General features: G+C 43.7%; 1 protein-coding gene across 1 annotated transcript in view; it reads left to right on the forward strand.

The window, feature by feature from the left end:
- Window positions 1–5983: 5983 nt before the first annotated feature.
- Window positions 5984–19375, forward strand: part of kcng2 (potassium voltage-gated channel, subfamily G, member 2) — a 35039-nt gene continuing 21647 nt past the window's right edge. Inside the window, exons 1-2 of the mRNA XM_030082157.1 lie at window positions 5984–6074; window positions 14450–15326. Of these exons, the coding sequence (XP_029938017.1) occupies window positions 14544–15326 (783 nt within the window). The 5' untranslated portion in view covers window positions 5984–6074; window positions 14450–14543. The remainder of the gene's footprint in view (window positions 6075–14449; window positions 15327–19375) is intronic.

Raw genomic sequence — 19375 nt, forward strand, 5'->3', positions numbered from 1 at the left:
CCTCCGGTACGCCGGGTTCAGCTCTCAGCTTGTTGGTCTCAGGGCAGAAAAGCCAGCTGAAGGAGCGAGAACGAGGCTGGAGACTCAACAAGGATCAGTTCCGGACTTGTCTGAAGGACGTTCTAGCAAATCTGCTGATGGATTAGGGGTGAGGGTAAAGGGTCAGGAAGGCAGCATTGACTGCAGAACTCATTTGGAATATGGGTTTGATCATCATGAAGTAGCAGATTAGTTCGTATCAGTGTTTTCAGGGTTGCAGCATCTGTCGAATCAAAACACATTCATGCCTCAGAGCGTTGTTTTCAATGTGATGATGCAGAAAGGCTGCAGTATTTTAACATAAAATGGGTTTTATTGACACATGAAATTCAACTTTTTGAGAAGTAAATGTTAGGAACCAACTGCTAAAGTCAATAAGAAATCTACTGACAATGGTGGTAATGATGGTTTATTCAGTCCTGATGGATCAGTCTGAATTCACTGATGCGTTTTGCATGTTTTGTGTTTGAATTTATGGGATTTTGTGGGTAGAAAATGAGAAGACTCAATGTCCAACCCTAACCCTAATCCTAACATGAAGCTAAGTTTATGAAGTCTTAACCTACCTATGTGGTCCTGTAGCTCAAATTCCACCGGAGAGGAACTTCATCATGGCAACAAAGGTGCAGTCAGTAAGTCTTTTACCTTTACAACCTGCATAAGAGAGCTTTTTGCTGTGGCGTCTGACTAAAAGGCCTTAATGAGGTTCCATTTTATTGTCGTTAATGTTCCAGCCGTCTTCCGGCTGCCGGCACTTTCCTGCCTTTCCTAACCTGCTGACAGCCCTCATAGTGAATTTGACCGCCTCGGCTGTGGCATAATAACATTATTGTGGTGAAATCCACTTTAAAGTCACTAATCTATAATTTACATAAACACAGTAGAACGCTGGTAGGTGGTGCAGGGTAATCAGACGGAGCTGTAGGAGTACGTCTCACAAAAAAAAAGGTCAGGAACTGCTGACAAAGAGGCCATCTATAATGAATACTGCCCACTCTGAGAGAGAAAACACAGCTAATGATCTTTACAGACCAAGAAAGGCGGGTTTTTTTTTTCCCCCCCTGTTTTGAATGCACATTAGTGGGAAGACGCATCATTAACTGACTGTAAACACTCCTCAGTCCCGCCTCAAACCCATGAGTTTCGGCGTCTCCTTCCATCGCCGTGTGAGGCCTGAGAGCATCCTCGGAAGCTGGAAGCACCGTAATCATCAGCAGCTCGTTACTCACAGCCCGGACAGACACTTGATGCTGGGCCGGGATGGGGATGGGGGGGATGGGAGGGGCGAGATGATGAAACCAAAGTTTATTAGTATGTAGCTGCATTCCTGATGCAGCACGTTGGGCGCAGGGTAATTCATCAGCGTCAAGCCGCTTGTGGCGAGCGGCTAATAGCTCTATCAGTATAACTCATGGTTACTTATCTCTCAGGCTCTGAACTCAAAATACGATTTGTGTGTGTGTGTGTGTGTGTGTGTGTGTGTGTGTGCAGTTGTTTTCTTCAGCAGTCCTCGGCGAGAACACAACAAACGCAGGGAAACCAAGAATAGCAGCCTGACTCAGAACGGTTAAATTAAATATGATTTTTACACGGCAAACTTCCTTTTTCATCTCATCAAATGCTGTGAACTGAGAACACCTTCCGTCCCGAGTCCGTCCGCCCGCCCGGGCAGGGAACGAGTACAGCGGCGCGGCCGGCGAGGCAGAAAGAGACGCGAGCCGGGGAACCGCCGGCAGATGAATAATTTCTGTTCGCAGACAAAGGGAGCCGGAGAGGAATCTGTTCTCTTGATGTGAGTTAACTCCAGAAACACTCCTCACTGAAGTTGGAAACACAAAGAGAAGAATCACGTCTCCTCCGGGGGGCATTAGCGGCTTCCCTCTGAGCTGACCGTGTGAGTTTCGCCACTCCAATAAAAAGTCCAATTAAGTTTCCCTAAATTTAAAGGGCCTCTCTCTGTGGTCTGTCCTCCCTCAAGTCATTCCATCTATTTCAGAGAGTGAGGGTCATCTCTGAGGCCTTTAAAGCTTTGAGTGAACACTTCAGATGTGGGTTTTTGCAAACAAATGTGTTTCACAAGGAGTCAGAACAAATCCTCTCCGTCTTCGTCATCGATTCTCCAAGTGTGTGCAACTTTACTGGAGGGCGAAACATCATTCTTCCAAGGCAAGAACAGAATAGAAGATCCCAACTCCCCTCACACACACACACACACACACACACAGACACACACACACATGAACAGCGGTGTATTTGACACTACAGAAAAAAAAATGGAATCGAATTGATTTCATTTTGTGTTGAAGAAGAAGGTTTTATCCATCATCCAATCTTCAGACCGTTCTGTCCATTTCAGGTTCTGAGTGGTTTAGGGAGGATAGATTCAGGGTACATCTGTCGATCGCGGTGTAAATCGAACGTTTCTGTCCAAAACACCTCAGTAATGCATCATTTGATTGAAGTCTGGTGGCTCTGAAGACATTGGCTGGCCTGACAGATGATATCTTTCTCACGGAACCATCCAGTTAGATTTAAAGGAATTTTCTGGACTCTAAGTTCTTCAATCGTGCCCTGCTTTAGCAAAACAAACTCATTTTTTTCCTGAAACATGCATGACTCATATTTGGTGTAACAGTAAACAGTAAGCAGCTCAATCCGACGCCTTTAAACAGTGTCTGAGATCAGACTGAACAACAGAACATATTGCTCCCGGTTTCTCAGCCTGTTTTTTTCTGTTTGCGGTTGTAAATCAAACTTTCAGGCCTAATTCCATTTCCCCATTGGTGCAGTCCAGCACACGGAGAAAATAAAACCACGAGGAAGTGAAGACAGTCAGACTGTAAACACCTTCTTTTTTTTCTTTTTATTAAACCCCTCCTGGAGTTCAAGCGATTCGTTTGAAAGTTCTGGTTACTGACTTTGGGTTGAAGTTTTCGTTTGTTGGGGTTCTTTGATGTGATTTAAAAAAAAAACAGTACATTGTCTGCAGTCGTCCCACCAGGCAGCGTGGATCTGTTTGAACTGTGACCTGAATTCTGCGTCAGATCCACAAAAGAACCCCGACTGACTGGGGTGGGTGGGGCTGTGTTCCTCCTGAAGTCCACAGTCATCTCCAGTGTTTTTAGAGCGTTGAGCTCCAGGTTGTTCAGCCTGCTCCAGGACACCAGGTGGTCTATCTCCCTCCTGTAGGCGGACTCGTCTCCATCACTGATGAGTCCGATGAGTTTGGTGTCGTCTGCAAACTTCAGCAGTTTGACAGACCGGTGACTGGAGGTGCAGCTGCCGGTGCACAGGGAGGAGAGCAGGACTGAGGGGATCCAGTGCCGATGGTCCGGGAGTCGGAGGTGAGTTTACCCAGCGTCATCTCTTCCCTCCTGTCTGTCAGGAAGTCCGCAATCCACCTGCAGGTGGAGAAATTATATGACAAATGTTAGTTAAAGAATCGGATCAATGAATAAATGCCAGCGAGCAGAAGCACAACAGGACAAATGGCCTGACATGAACCACACAGAGAACCGAGAAATGTGAGCCAATGTTTACTGAAGGATGCAAATAAATCTGCAGGACTTGTGGAGAAAGAGCAGAGTCAGCCCGTTTGAAAGATGGCCAAAAAGATATTTTGTGAATTTTATGAAGCATAAAGAAAATAATTTATAATAATGTGTGAAAATAGTCAAAAAGTTTTTCAAAAGCTGTCGCTATATGATTATTTCTTCCCATCGCTAGTTTTTAGATAGATAGATAGATAGATAGATAGATAGATAGATAGATAGATAGATAGATAGATAGATAGTTAACAGCATGCACTGTCCTGCCAACAGAACGTCTGTTTTGTTGACGTGGGTCGACTCGCAGCTGGAGTTCCCCACAGCCTCCATCAGCTCTGTTTACCGAATCGTCAGTCAGACTCCTGCGATCACTGAGAGCTGCTGTGGAGTTCACTGACGGGACAGACACACCTTCAGAAGGTTCAGGTGCTCGTCTGCATTTCCAAACTGGACAAAAAAAAAGAAAAAAGATACATTTAATTTTGAAAAGAGTGTCAAAAGACGATTTATTAGAATCTGGATGACTATAAATTACCAACAGTTACAAATCTTGATTTTCCACCCATCATTTACTGTTGTTAACATCATGATTTTTCAAACCTTGTGCCATAAAAGTATCATGAGATTCATCCCCCCTCAAATTTCTCTCAAGGATTTGATCCACTGCTTTTTCTAGTCCAAAAAGGTTCATATGGTCCTCAAAGTTATAATCCAAATCGAAAGTTATTTTTCTCAGACCAGCGTGGTATTTGTTTGTTTTCTAAACCATCTCCCGAACAAATCTCTTGTATAATTGAATGGTTTCTATAATATTTTAGCAAATCTGAAACTAAAAAGTCTTTCTGAGGGGATAAACTGATGAGTCAAGGTTGAGAAATGGTCAGGGCAGAAAGCTGAGGTCTGTTTTTCACAGCGACGTTTCAGGCAAAATGTTTAATTTTTCTGTTTTCGTGAAGAGTTTTGTGTTTGCGTGGCAACATTTTGAAAACAACGGCTGTTTACATGGAAATGGCAGAAACATCGACATCAACATGCGGGGCTATGTTGTAGTGAAACCAAATGAATAAAGAGAACAATATGCTCTAATGGGAGAATGTAGTGAACATGTTCAGGAGCAGAGTTTAAGAGATACTGCATTTATTTCCATGGCTGTAGAGAAAAAGCATTTTCAAAAACCTGCATCTTCAAGTGATTCTGAGCAACGTGGTTGTCTAAACAGATATGACAGTTTTCAGTTTTCACTTGAAAACATTAAAATGGGACCTGAGCTTCACCCCAGGAAACAATTCAACAAGAAATGTTCTTTTGTTAACTTAAATGTATACCTCACTAGGATGATATTTTAGTTACATTTACTGCTTATATTAATGACTAATCATGAAACGAACAAATAGGCCTAATTGATTAACGTCTGCACATAAAGTCTGAATTTATGACAGGTTTGCCTCAGTGTTTCTCCATATTTCTTTAAGTAAAGGTACAATTTGTTACTTTAATAAATACTGGTTTACGTTCGCACCTGATCTGTGTTTAGATCCTCTCTGACCTCATTTCCATAGAAACATACGTTTTGTGTTTTTCTAGAAAAGCCTCATCTGTGGCAGTAACTCTGACCCTTAATTGCCCTTAATTGCTGCAGCTACTGAAATGACATCTGAGCTCCGGTCAGCCTTCATCTGGACAAGAGGATCAGGATCTCTGAGGATGGAGTGTTTCTATTGCTGTTCATACATGGAAGAAGTCATTATGCCAGCTGACAGTAGATAATAATAGGAAATAGAACCTTAAAAGGATCTAAAAATACACTGTACTGTTCAAATATGTATACTTTCTCGTGAGATTTAATCCAAAAGCAGACATTGTTCTGAAACCTGAACAATTTGTGTATCTCTTTTAGTCTTTTCAGCTGCGCCTGCTGTCTGCAGGTTTCTTCTGAGCCCAGTTCACATCGGTTTGACACCTCTGGCTTCATTTGGCTTCCAGCAAACAGCAAACTGAGGAAACTTTTGTCGAGATATAAAGAAATGCGAGTTGAGTTGAGTCACATAAGAGCTTGGATCCGGGAATCAAACCCTCCCCCTGACGCTCAGTGCGCACAGCGCGCAGCGCGGAGCGCAGCTCAGGACGCGCTCCTCTTCACACACACACACACACACACACTCACTGCCACACACGCTCTCCCTCTCTCTCACACACACTCGCTGCTCCACCTGCCGCCTCCTCTCTCGTGGACACTCATTGTTTCGGAGGCTCCTCGTGGATGTGGATTTCAGCGCTTTCGCGCCTCCTCCGGAGCGCTGGAAGTCAACACTCTCCTGCCTTTTTCCTTTTATCATGAAGCGACTTTTTGACGCCCTGTGAGTGAGATCTGGATGGGTTTTTTTTTCTCTCCCCCACTCTTCCCACGATGTCCCGGAGCATCTGCGGGGGAAACTTGAAGGAGGCACGCGGAGCGTGGAGATGGACGCGAGTCCGACGACGCACCGGGTGAGCGCCGCATCCTCCTCTTCCTCCTCCTCCTCATCTCCTGATGCATCCCAAAAATACACTTATTCTGCTTCAATACGTCTAAAATATGCATGGGTTTGAGTACATAGCCGGGAGAGAGGGAGAGAAAACTGAACTGACTCCTCATCTGTAATGTAAATACCAACTGTTTGCCCCACAGGGGGGCAAAAAACTGACTCCGGGGGCTCGTGAGGGTAATGATTCCTGCCTTAAAGCCCTTATATAGTTAATTTTTCAGCACGAATCCAGCTAATAGTCCCAGCATGCTGCTAAACGCTCTCCTGTTCTGTTCCACGCGTCCTCAGAGAGCTCCTCTCTTTCATTTAAACCTTGTTTTCTCCACTTCAGATCATCTGTTCTCCACATCAGATTATCCCTGAAGGTGGAAGGAACTCATCACACAACACTGGAAATCGGGTGTATTTATTCCTTAAATGAGGGTTATTTACTACAGTTTAATGAATGTTAAACTTTTTTCTCCTGAGAAAATGTTGAGTTCTCCAAATATGAGCAATCTAAATGTAGTATTGATCCCTTTGAGACATCTTTCCTCCTCATATTAGGAGTATTTTCACTTGACACAGTGGCAACATCTCTTTTTTTCTCATAAAAACTGCACAAAGACACGTTTTCATCAAATAAACCTCGAAATCTGATTTTCTTCCTTGAAAAATGTTGTTTTTGTTATAAATTACAACTATTGTGATGCACATAGATTTTCCTCTGCTTATAACTAGACCATCGGTATCAAACATAGGGTCCGTGGGCCAAACAAAGGCCGCCAGATTGTGTTGCTCTTTGGATTTAAAAAGTGCGAAAATGGCAAAATATCAACATAATTTAGTCTGTAATTCATGCAGCTTCATTAAATGTAGCATTAGCATCCACCGAAAGACTTCATGACTAATAGAAAAAATGTCCATATATTAAAAAAAAACCTTAATTTAATTAGCTTTTCTAAAAATATATATTTAAGCGAACAGGATGTTTTTGTATAGAATTTCTATTTTTGGTATGTTACTGATCTGGTTCAGTTGAGATTAAACAGGCCTGTTTGTGACCCATGATTGGAACTCTTTGGTGCCACTCGTGGTCCTCGTGCCACAGCTTGAGAAACAGTGTCGTATGGGAACATTTTGTGATGAGAAATGTGACTTTTTTTATGTAACCCTAAAAGTGGATTTGAAAAGATAAATACTTTCATTTATGATTAAGCAGACCTTTTAGAGGCTTTGTATTCATTTCAAAAATATGAATCACATTACTGTAATCATGTAATCTTCTCTTTCATTGGTATTTTCACCCCCAAAAAAAAATCTAATATCAGATGATACACCAGGTCTTTGATCCATTGTTTGATGACTGGTGGGGATTCTTCCTTCTATTCAAGCCTCATAAGTCATCTGAATTAAAGAGATGGAACAGATAACATTTCAATTGAATTAGTTTTTATTTCTAGAGAGCCATAAACAACACAGTTATCTCAAAGCAGTTTCACAGAGAAACAACAGTTTTACCTGAGAAAGCAGAGGAGAGGGAGGAAAAGAAGAAAGGTAGAAGAGAGACACAGAGCAACGCAGACGGACAAAAGACCACCCAGCGTTAAGTGGCTGTAAGTGAGTATGTCTCATATTTACTTGTAATCAGGGTAAGATACGCAAAGCGGGATTTAAATGTGAGTTTATTCGAGTTTATATTCCAAAGACAATGAGACGACCTTCTCTTGGGAACATTCTGAAACTCTCGTCATGGTCAGTGAGTTGAAGTCGGAGCACAATTCAAGAGAAAAGAGTTAAACTTGGTATTTTTCCATTAAAAAAAACCTACAAATATGAAACACGAATGGAAACACCTTTTTCTTTTAGCTTTAGGTGTTAAACATAAGGTCTGTGGGCCACAAATGGCCCACTGGAGACTCAAAAGAAAAACTCAAAACAACAAAAACAAAAACTCAAAAGCTGACCCATGAAGTGACAATTTGAACTGTAGAAATTTCAAAGAAAACCCAGATTTTGTTTTTTTAAACATATTTTGTAACACAACACAACACAACACAACACAACACAACACAACACAATACAACACAACACAACACAACACTGAGGCCTGAGCTGAGATATCTGTGATTCCATTATGAAGATAGCATCAGAAGGTTTCATTGAAATTGGTGAGATTGTTGTCATTTTGTGGAGTAATTGGTTGGTTCAATGTCAAATATAGAGATTTTCTTTACAGTTGCTCTTCACCACAAGGAAGAAAAGATTTACATTTTAAACCTGAAGGTTATTGTGGCTTTATTTCACCATTTCGGCCCACTTAAGCTGAATTTGAGCTGAATGTGGCTCCTGAAGTAAAATGTGTTTGACACATGTGGTTCGCTCTCGTCACATCCGAACATCAGCTCAGTCCTCATAACTCTTCTCTTTAATCATTGCGGAGCGTCCCCGCTGTCCCTCATCATCACGTCCTCATCTCCTCCAGTTTTCCGTCAGTCGTTTGAATCGGTTGATTGACAGCCACAAAACGAGGCTGGGAGCGAACGTTTCCTGTGCAGCTGCTTCTGAAAACCCTCCGGACGGCAGAAGCTGATGCAGATTGAGAGTGAGCGCCGAGCTTTTTCAAGTCGCTGCTTTTTATCGCCAATCAGCCGTCACTGTTCGTCCGTCTCTGCTTCCGCGATGTGTTTCTAAAGCTTGCACCGTTTATTTTCCCTAGAAATAATTGTGTTTGTGTGGAAAAAAAACCCCATTACGCTTCATACTGTGTGAATATTAAATGTGTGTATTGTGAAGCTATGGACGATCTGTCACACACACATCACCATGCACTATCACAGTAAATCACCAGTCTGAATGGGATTTATGGATCTGTGTGGTCTGGAAAGCCTCTGACTTTATTATTACTCAAGGAATCAATAAGTCTTTTCACATCTTAGACCATGAGTGAAATAAAAGCAGATCTCTCTGAGCTGCTCTTAACCTGCAACGAAGGAACGCTAATCCTGATTTATTAACGGGAGTTGATGATGCTAATTTAATTAGCCAGTGGTCGATTGCACCCAACCGCGTAGCTACTGCTAATATGCGACACAAAAACATGCTGGAAACTCGTATTCAGCGTTAACAAGGATCCCAAGAAGTCAATTCAACTGCAACAAGTTTTTCAGAAGTATGCTAGTAGCTAATTACTGTTAAAAAGTTAGCCTAAATCCTGTAGTTTAAACATACTCAACTCAATTATAATGAAATAAATTATGGTTTTTGTGAAAATATAGACTTCTTATTTCCATACATATCCTCATGAAAATCTTGAAGGTTTAGATTTTGAGGTTGTTATGGTTCTATTTTACTTCTCTGGCAAATTCAAGATGAAATTCGACCATACCTGCCCCTGAACTGGAAGGTGTTTGAGCCTCCTGATCTGGAGAAATACCTGCTGAAGGCTGGTTTGGAGGAGTTTTCTAGAACCAGACTCAGAGACTTTCTGCTGTTCAGGTTCGAGTTAGAGGACAGAAGGAAAGTGCAGGATCGGACAGATAGACAGACTGCAGGGAGGGATTCAAACCCTGGTTCTGGTGGGCTGGTCTGGATTCAGCTGTCAAGCTCGAAGACTCTGGATCGATTCCAGTTGAGTTTCAGTGTCATCCTTCAGCTTTTTCTACTTTCGCTTCTCCTCCGGTCTGAAGACTCTTGTCAGGTTGACTGGTGACTCCACACTGCCTGCTGGTGTGTTTGGGTGTGTGTGTTTGTGTGTGTGTGTGGGTGAGTGATTGTCTGTCTCTTTGTGATGTTCCTGTGACGGACTGCTGACCTGACTCCAGCGTACCCTGGCATTTCAGTTCAGACTACAGCACTCACAAGACAGGCGTTTTCTGTCTGTAGTCAAATCCAAGAGTTTCTGGGTTCAAACCTTCACACGCTGCAGATTTTTTTCCCCTTTGGTCTCAGGATAAAATTTCTGTGGATCAGAAACGTCCATCAAGCTTCCTCCTGAGCTGTGTGGGCGGGCCGTTTGCTGGCTTTTGTTCCTGGTCTCCCTCCAAATCGCACAGCTTCAAACTGAACAAGTCATGAATTCCCATCCATTTTTAAGCCTTTACAATAAGTAAATAATGAGTTTTGGGTTGTAGAAAATCAATCCGTTTATGATTCATGCCGCGGAACGCACAGTCTGTGCAGATTTGCCGTTTTCAATTAGGAACGTCGCTTATTGAATCAATATTGCAGCATTTCTTCAAAGCGACGGACAAAACCAGCGGCTCCGGTGACTCGTGAAGTAAGAGGTAATCTCCATCTCTTCCCATCCCAGTCGGACTGGTGAGTGATTAAGGTCTGAGAAGCGGTCCTTCTTTGATTGTGGCACTTCAAGAGCGACGTTTTTGCAGCCTGATTCATGCTCACCTCACCTAATGAGCACGAGACGGATGTGAAGTGCTTCAAACAGGAGCATGGATTCTTATATGTAGCTTTAATGCGGACTTGATTTCTGGAATGAAGAAGGCCTTGCTTGAACGCTTCTTCTCAGATGTGTAGGTGCACATCGGTCTTTCAGAGAAATGATACTTTCAGATGCAGCATTTGGTGCATTTGTGAAGAACCGCTTGTTTGGCAAAGTTCTGGAAGAACAACACAGATGTTGTGAGATTTGGGGACTCTGCGCAGAACGCCTCCTCCCACCAAGCAGGTGTTTGTTTTTTTAAAACGCTACCTGTTAAGGCCGCTTCCCACCAGGAAAGTTACTCTTTCAACATTGTTTTCACTCTCCTGCTGCAAGTTAGAGTTGATTAATGAGCTTGGCCTGAGTCAGTCGAGCGGTCAGACAACTTAAGGGTTTGATGCAGTAGGCTTTATTTCTAATAGTATATGGAGGTGTGACGATCAACCCTGACCTGTTTGAGATATCATCCTCGCTACCCGGACGCCAAACAGTGACCCTGCACTTCTACCACAAGGATAGTTTTGAAATATAGTTTAGTGTGATGGCGGCATTAAGGCAACAGATTAAATGAACTCCTTAAAAAAGGCGGGGTCAGCGCTGGGTTTGACGTTTGACTCTCTGGAGGAGGTGGTCGAGGACAGAGCGCTGGAAAAATGGCTGACGGTCACGAACAATGTGTCACATCTCCTACACGAGCCTTTAACATTCAGGAAATCCTTCCTCCCTGGTGCCATCAGACTTTATAACTCATCTTCCTCTGCCAGTCCGATGGTCAATAAACCGCTATAATCCAAAAAATATGCTTATTGCTTGGTTTCAACTAATCTGTCAATATCAGCAGCACTTCCTGGAATTGGATTAAGTTTTAGCTGAGGTCTGACACAGAGGTATGTCAACATTTCAATCTTGCTTCTATTTGTGGGATTTTCACGATCCAGTCAGCGTCCTACATTGTCTCACTGGCTCCTGGTGTTGAAGCCCCTCCTGTCGTCCTCTAATTGATTCTCTCTGAGGCTGCGGTGTCACGCCGGATAAACTGCTCCTGTCAGGAGCACTTTGCCGAGTCGCTGTGGAGGGGCCGCGCTCTGAACCCCCTCTCTGGGAGAAAATGGCCTGTTTCCAAATGATTGGCCTCACCACAGAGGAGTGGACTCCGCGGACAGCCGGCGGGCTCGTTCTCTTAATTTGTTGTGATGATGTGCCCGGCCGTCCTCTGCTCGGCTCCGCCGCTCGCGGCCCTGACGCCCCTCCACGGCGGGCGGGAGATCACCGGCCCCGCTGCTACGCTTCGTGTGGATTGTGCTTCCAGATGGCCGTGTTAAATAAAACAAGAAATGTCTCTGCTTGTACAGAACAACGCAGCTTCTGAAAGACATAATTGATTCTAAGGAGAGTTTTTTTTTTTTTTTTTTTTTTCCACTCTCACAAGATGAGAGAAGAGAAGCAGACAGGCTGACACGGAGGATCAGTGAGTGATGACACCGGGCTGATTCAGCTCGCAGTGACTGCAGTGTCCTGAAGGAGAAACGAACTCCAACAACACTTGTTTTGTTTGATTATCACTGAATGTTCCACACATTTGGCTTCAGATCCAAAAATCTTTCAAACTTTATTACTGACTGCTTTGCAGCATAAATACTAAAAAGAAAAACTGTTTTTTTTTGTCAGTCGGTCATACAATGTAGTCTTCCTCATCTAGGCTCCAACTAAACCCAAAGGGCTCCATGTTGCTACCTCGATGGGGTAGTTTCTGTTTCTCTAGGACCTCTATAGAGCTGGAGCGACATACTCCATGTCAAACAGGCCAAAGGGTAAAAACCAGAAGGAGAGTGATCCCCTGGTCCTCCAGGTTGTGGGTTGAACTAGCTGCTGATTTCCAGCTCCTTAAAACCTAAGGTAAGACCTGAACCAATCACCTGTGCAAGAACCTGAACTGAGCTCTTCCAGTACCTTCTGATAAGAGCTGAGAAATCACTCAGGATAGCTTTTCTATCGTGCAGTGGTTTACACTCTTGCCTCACAGTGAGGAGGTCTGGGTTTAAACACCAGTTGAGTTCTCTTTTGTGTAGAGTTTGCATGTTCTCTCATTTTATGTGAGTTTCCTCTGGTTCTCTGGTGAGTGTGTGTGTGTGTGTGTTTGTAATGCGATGGACTGTCCAGGGTGGATCGTGCCATCACCCCATCAGCAAAAGCACCCAACGTTCTCACCGTTCTCATCGGTGCAACCCTTCATTAGATCAGGTGCTCCTTGTCTTGACAGCATGAAACTTAGACCCCGTTTCGGTGACGTTTTCAAGTGACATGTTTTGTCTGTTTAAATATCTGTGTGATTGTTAATGCAGTGGGAAATTATAAATATGCAAGTCACAAAAAAAAAGCCCCCAAGGGGGAACTTCTTGGAAATGCTCTGAGTCGGTGGAAATGGGGGAAAATTCTAAAATGTTGCTGCTTTGCAAACACCTCACAGCTGTAAGTCATTATTCTGCACATGTTCAGCAGGTGAACAATAAGAGCAATGCTCTCCTCCAGAGTGTCATGACTCCCAATCAATATCCTCCTGGACTTGCTAGTTTTAGAGTTGACAGTCACCGTAAGAACAATTCAATATGGCCGTCTGTCCACATAAATGTCCATGTTCTCCCATGTTATGGTGGCAGTGTATTCTTCTCTGCTCTGTGTGTTTTCATTACTAAAGCAAACAACAGCACCCACTACTGGCCCTGGGTGAAAACTACATCATTTTCAGCATTTCTGGCATTTCTGTGTAAACAGACATCGTTTTCAAAGATTTCCTGAAACGGACATGACAAAATGATCCATTGTGGTGTAAACAGGCCCCTAAACTCTGATTTTTGTCTGGCTGTTGAACTCCGTTAGACTTTTCAAGGTAATCCTACTCTTGAATAAAGACGTTTATCAACATAACAAGAGTCGAGCTAATGGAGGGATTGTTTTCTTGCTCCATTCTCATACTGAAGAGCTGTAATACCCAAGCTTTGTTAGCTCCCTTCATTCTCACGAGTCTTCATCTTTCATTAGGTCTTTCTTTCATTGCCACCCACTGTGTTTCCACTACTGACAAAAGAGCAGCACATGAATAAAGACAACTTTCACTCTCTTGTTCTGCATTGAGTATGTAGCATTCCCTCTTCTAATTTCCCCTGGAAAAGGAGTGTGCACAGCCTGATACAATATATATTTCTTGCTGTCTGCTGCATCTTCAGAATACAGTATCTTGCTTGTATCTTGCTCGAAAGTCTGTTTTGAATAATACATTGTATGTCCATATGTAATGAACATTAAATAAATGATGACCACACAGATTAAACATTGAGCATATGTTAATGTCACATGTATTTTATATATAGCTGCTGAAACTGATCTCCTTCTTTTGTTCGTCTTGGTTAAGGGTTGGTTGAGAATTGACCCCTCTACTGTCACGGGTTTGCACTGATCAAGTCGTCTACTCAACAGATATCTGGATCTGTGCAATCTACTCAAACTTTTATGCATTTTTATGCTTCTAAAGTATAAAGCTTGAGGACAAAAAGTTCATTTGTTGCTGGATGTACCCCTCCCAGTAACAACAAAATGAGCAGTCGGTGCTGATCTCTGCACCTCGAGTGGTCGTAATGTTACGGCTGATTACTGGGTAATACATTGAAAAGTTTTATCTTGGGTACCTTTGAAAAGTTGTAACATGATGTATTTTCACTTGAAACGGGACCTTAATGTTGAAGATTGGTGTGTGTGTGTGTGTGTGTGTGTGTGTGTGTGAGTGGTCGTGTCTCTCTATGTTAAACCTGAGATCGACCGATGACCTTTTCCCTTTGCCGCCAGCGTCAGAAAGACAGATGAAATCACTGATTTCCTTCATGTAACTGACATACTTATCTCTGTTTTTCCTTCCTCCACAGAGCCGTGCTGTGCTGCTGAATGGGTGACAAGCTGGCAGTCGCCCCGTGAAGCGCCGCACTGTGCAGGACAGCGTCCTCCCACAGAGCCGCAGGGATGTACCAGGAGGTGGCCTTCCTGGCCGGGAACGCCGAGCACCAGTTCACCACCATCCACTTCAAGCGCGTTGAGAACCCGCAAGAGGTCTCGTCCAAGAAGGGCCTGTTCTACAAGCGGGCCCAGCTCCTGCTCCAGCCCCAGACCCGCCTCAAGACCGGAGACGAGATCGGCCTGGCGGACGGGGCGGCCATCATCAACGTCGGGGGCATCAAGTACCGCATCCCCTGGTCCACGCTGGACGAGTTCCCCCTGACGCGCCTGGGGAAGCTGCGCAGCTGCAGCAACGAGGCCGAGATCATGGACGTGTGCGACGACTACGACGGCAGCCGCAACGAGTACTTCTTCGACCGGAGCCCGTCGGCGTTCCGCATCATCGTGTCGTTCCTGGCGGCGGGGAAGCTGCGGCTCCTGAGGGAGATGTGCGCCCTGTCCTTCCAGGAGGAGCTGCTGTACTGGGGCGTGGAGGAGAACAACCTGGACTGGTGCTGCCTCCGGAAGCTGCGGCTCCGGCAGGAGGAGTACAAGGAGCAGCAGCGGCTGGAGGAGGAGGACACCGAGCTGGCCTCGCCGCAGTCCTGCGAGGAGAGCCGGCAGCCGTCGGAGGCGCCGGAGGAGACGCTGGCGGCGGGCTGCATGCGGAGGCTCCGGGACATGGTGGAGAACCCTCACTCCGGCCTGCCGGGGAAGATCTTCGCCTGCCTGTCGGTGATCTTCGTGGCCATCACGGCGGTCACGCTGTGCGTCAGCACCATGCCCGACCTGCGCGAGGAGGAGGAGCGGGTCAGTAACTTCTTTTTCCCTTCACTTTACTTTATCCGCACATCTAAATTACCTTAAAAAGACCCAAACTAATTTCTGCTGGACTCCTCATTTCCAGATTGAAATATTGTATTATTTTTTTTTATGTGTTTGGCAAAAGCAGCAGCACTGGGCAGCAAAAACCATTTAGAAACTGCGATTAATCAAAAAGGTGGCATGGAGATAAGATGTTATTTGCTTTCCAATTTTAGAAAAGTAATAAAGCAGGCACCATTCATGACTTTTGGTTTCCAGAGAGTTTCTTTTTTTTTCTGTGGAGGAAATTCAACACTGCAGCTCAGTCAGTCTTTTTGGGCTGTAACTGTGGAAGAAATGCTCAAAACCAAGATACAAGTTTGGAAGGCAGTCGACACTCAAAACAACAAATCCAGATCCCAGGATTCCTTTTTCCTATAAGTATATTTTTAAAAGGCAGCACGGGGGTTGTGTGTGCCGCGCAGCTGCTACGGTAGAATTCAGATTATGTTGATGCATCAGCCCACATACCGAGTCTTGCTGGGCTCCATTGTAAATCATTGTGCCTCAGACATAAGCGAAGGCTCAGGGACGACCGGGCTTCTTCTGCCTTCTCTCTGAATACCAGATTCCTTGCACGGGGCCCCTCACTGTTTTCTGTACACATTCCATTTCATGTGATCCAAATCCCGTCTTCCCCTTCGCGATAATTGACAGCATGCACAAAATGAAGACGATAAGAAGGCTACATGCGAAATAAATAAAGAAGGAATGGATTTGGCCTTGGTTTCTGTTTGAAAATCCCGCAGATATTCTCCCAACGCAGTGGATTTTTTCTTGACCTGCTTCCAAAAATGAATACAAAATAAGCTCAGATGAATATGAAACAGGCTCGTTATTGTTACATAAGGCTGCGATTATGTTAATTGCAGCCGTGAAGTCCTAATCCGTACAGTTAAAGCTTGTTTACCCGAACCTTATCGCGACCGGCTGACCAATGGGCACAGAGGGAGTGGAAATACAAGCATTTATGTTGTTTGTCTTGTTGACTTTGAAGCTTCACGTAAAGAGGGGGATTTGAACCAGTCTGCTGCCTGGTGTTTAGGCACGTTGATGGTGTAATTCAGGAAACATGACAACAAGTCCAACATGAATATGTACAGATGGCTCAGTTGTAGTCGTTCTGCTTCAGGAAAATGAGGGAACGTTCACACGACAATCATGCTCGGAACCACTGAAAGGGGAACTTTTTGAGAACATCTATCAAAAAGGAATGTTTTGAAAATGCTTCGACTCCGTTGTTGAAAATGCAACTTTTTCAAAACGTCTGGGTTCCATCTCTGTGCTACACACCAAGCAGTGGCGTGGAGAGTGCGCTGGGGCCCCATTTAAAAGCTCCCAAGGGGCCCGTCTGACTATGGACGAACATCGGTTTTATAGATTATTATTATTATTATGAAAAAGATAAAAAAACTTAAACTTCTGTATTATTCCAACATGATGAACTCTGCTTCTATTATCATAAAACTAACAGCAGATATTTCAGTGTATCAATAGAGGTAATTCAGAAACCAATTATCCAAAAATAGCTTCAACTCTAATGTGTTTTTACCACAACAGCCGGCACGTCACCTTTGTTTTAAATTCAATGTCTGGGACTTATTTCAGCCGATAATGTGCTCCAAAAATTGACAGTCTTTCATACAGAAATCACAGTGTCGAAACTGACATCTGAATTTCAAAGCGTTAATAGTTTAAGAGTTAGCCAAGACACAACTTGCATTAGTTTACAGTGGATTCGCTGTTTTCCCACCCATTACCAGTGTCCTAGTTGCTTTTGTGAAGTCTTGGTAATGCACCTTACAATCATATTGCCTGCCTTTCAGTTGGCTAGCTGCTAGCCAAGCGGTGTGTCAACACGCTCTGTGGCAGCGAGCCGACAGATCTCCAGGCTGATGTTTAGCGAGGCGAACTAACTATTAAACAGTTAACATTCAGCCTTACATCTAATGCTAGTTTAAGGGTTTTCCACGTCGTTTTCTGCTCCACTGACTGCGTCCTGCGTTCACCTTTCTTTTCTCTTTGCTTTTCTCTTTGCTCATCTCCTCTTCCTTTTGCACGGTTAGCTTTCTTGTCACTTTGATTGACACACTTCAGTAAAGTCACTGGATGCAGCAGAGCAGCAGGGACCACACGGGGCCCCTTTAGGGAGGTTTCCATCAAAGCTGTCACTGCATTTCATTCGCTGGTTGTTTGATGGGGTTAATGGAGTCGGTCTCAGCAGTTTTAGGCCTTTTTATGAGATTTCTGTGGAGTAAAGTTTGTCAGCCCTCGGGGTCCCCCCATCGGCACAGGACCTTAAACAACTTTACAACCAACAGTGCCCACTAGTGGACGAACGTGTTAGCTACATTATTTCACCGTTTCCTTGTAAACACAAAACATTTCTGGAATGCTACATTTTCACTTGAAAGAATTTGTTGTGAATGAGGCCTGAGAGAAGTCTCAGTGAGTGATGACTTTGTGTTGCTGTGACCAGTTTCACCTCCAAATGAACATTTTAAATGCTGGAGATAATGGTGATTCATTTTAGGCAGAACACATTCACAAACAAAGGCTCTTTAATCAAGAGTGAGACGAATGAGCTTTTTGCAGTCTTGAACTCATTGTGTGGATGTTGTTAAGTCAAGGTCGGTCGTTGTTGTTCATTGTGTTTGTTGAACCTGCACGAATTGTGTCCTTCACAGGAATACTTGCTGTTGATTCATTATTTCAAAGAAAGCAAAATAATGTTTGCAACAACCATTCGACTTCCAGCTCACCGATGAAACTTCGGCTAAATTTAATGAATGAATCAGTTTATTTTAGACTGATCCACACAGTAGAATTAGTGTTTCCAATGCTTATCTCTAAAGACTCATGACCCTGAACAGGAGAAAGTAGTAAAAAAGCTGGATGGATGGATTCATCCATGGATGGACAAATTCAATTATTTTGGATTGTGATTCTTCACACAGTACATCATATCTGTATATTCAAAATAAAGATGGTGCTACCATGAGTTAAAGATTGGAATTGACCATGTTTGGCCCTCGGGTATAACTTTGTTCGTGCCTGAATCTGAACTGGAGTTTAAACGCAATTCATTTTTATTTCAATATCGTCAAATGCAGTCATGTCAAGGTAGTAGGAAGTGGAAAAATCCCCCAATTCTACTAGAACAAGCACAGGGGACGGTGGAAAGGATAAACTCCCTTTTAACAGGAAGAAACCTGCAGAACTCCTTAGGAGACTTTCTGTTCTTCCGGTTTGGGCTAAGGGATCAAATTAGAGAAAAGCATTGGACAGACAGATTTTGTAGAGGGATTCAAACCCAGATTCAGATTGAGGGGTGACACAGGCAAAAAAAGCAGCAAACAGATGTTCATAACAAAGTCAAAAATCCCCCTGCTACAGTCGCGGCATAATTAGCCTCTCTTCGTAATGACATTATGTAACGCTAATAGTAAAAACAGGCACACATAAATACACTTTGGTTAATGCAAGTTCAAGTTTATAGATGTACTTTTATTTGTCAACACGGTTGAACTTTAAAACTCATGGCTCTCACAGAGGGAGGTAGTGAGAGATTGTAGAGAAATAGACTCACGGGGGAATGTAAAGATCTTCTGCTCTATCAGCCACTTGAAAACAGGCACAGTGGAATTTACAAAGGTTTCAGTGTTACGAGGAACCAGACAGCCAGAAGCATAAAACAGGTCAGGGGGCAGATTTTAGGGAAAAGGCTCTAAAATGGTAGATAACCAGACGAGGCCTTAACTGATAATGGACAGATAATATCAGAGGTGAACTCCAAGAGGGATGGCTGGCAGTAACCCTACATATGGAGGCGTGTCTCCACTGAAGACTTAGAAGTGTTCAGGGTCCTGCAAGATGCTGCAGATGATCCTCAGCTGGGCAAAACATTCCATGTTGCATGAAACCACAATGATTGTAAACCATGCTTAGAAGCTGTTGTTGTTAGTCCACCCCTCAATCAGGAATTAAGCAGTGAG

This window comes from Salarias fasciatus, chromosome 22 (assembly GCF_902148845.1).
Source record: "Salarias fasciatus chromosome 22, fSalaFa1.1, whole genome shotgun sequence".
NCBI lineage: Eukaryota > Metazoa > Chordata > Actinopteri > Blenniiformes > Blenniidae > Salarias > Salarias fasciatus.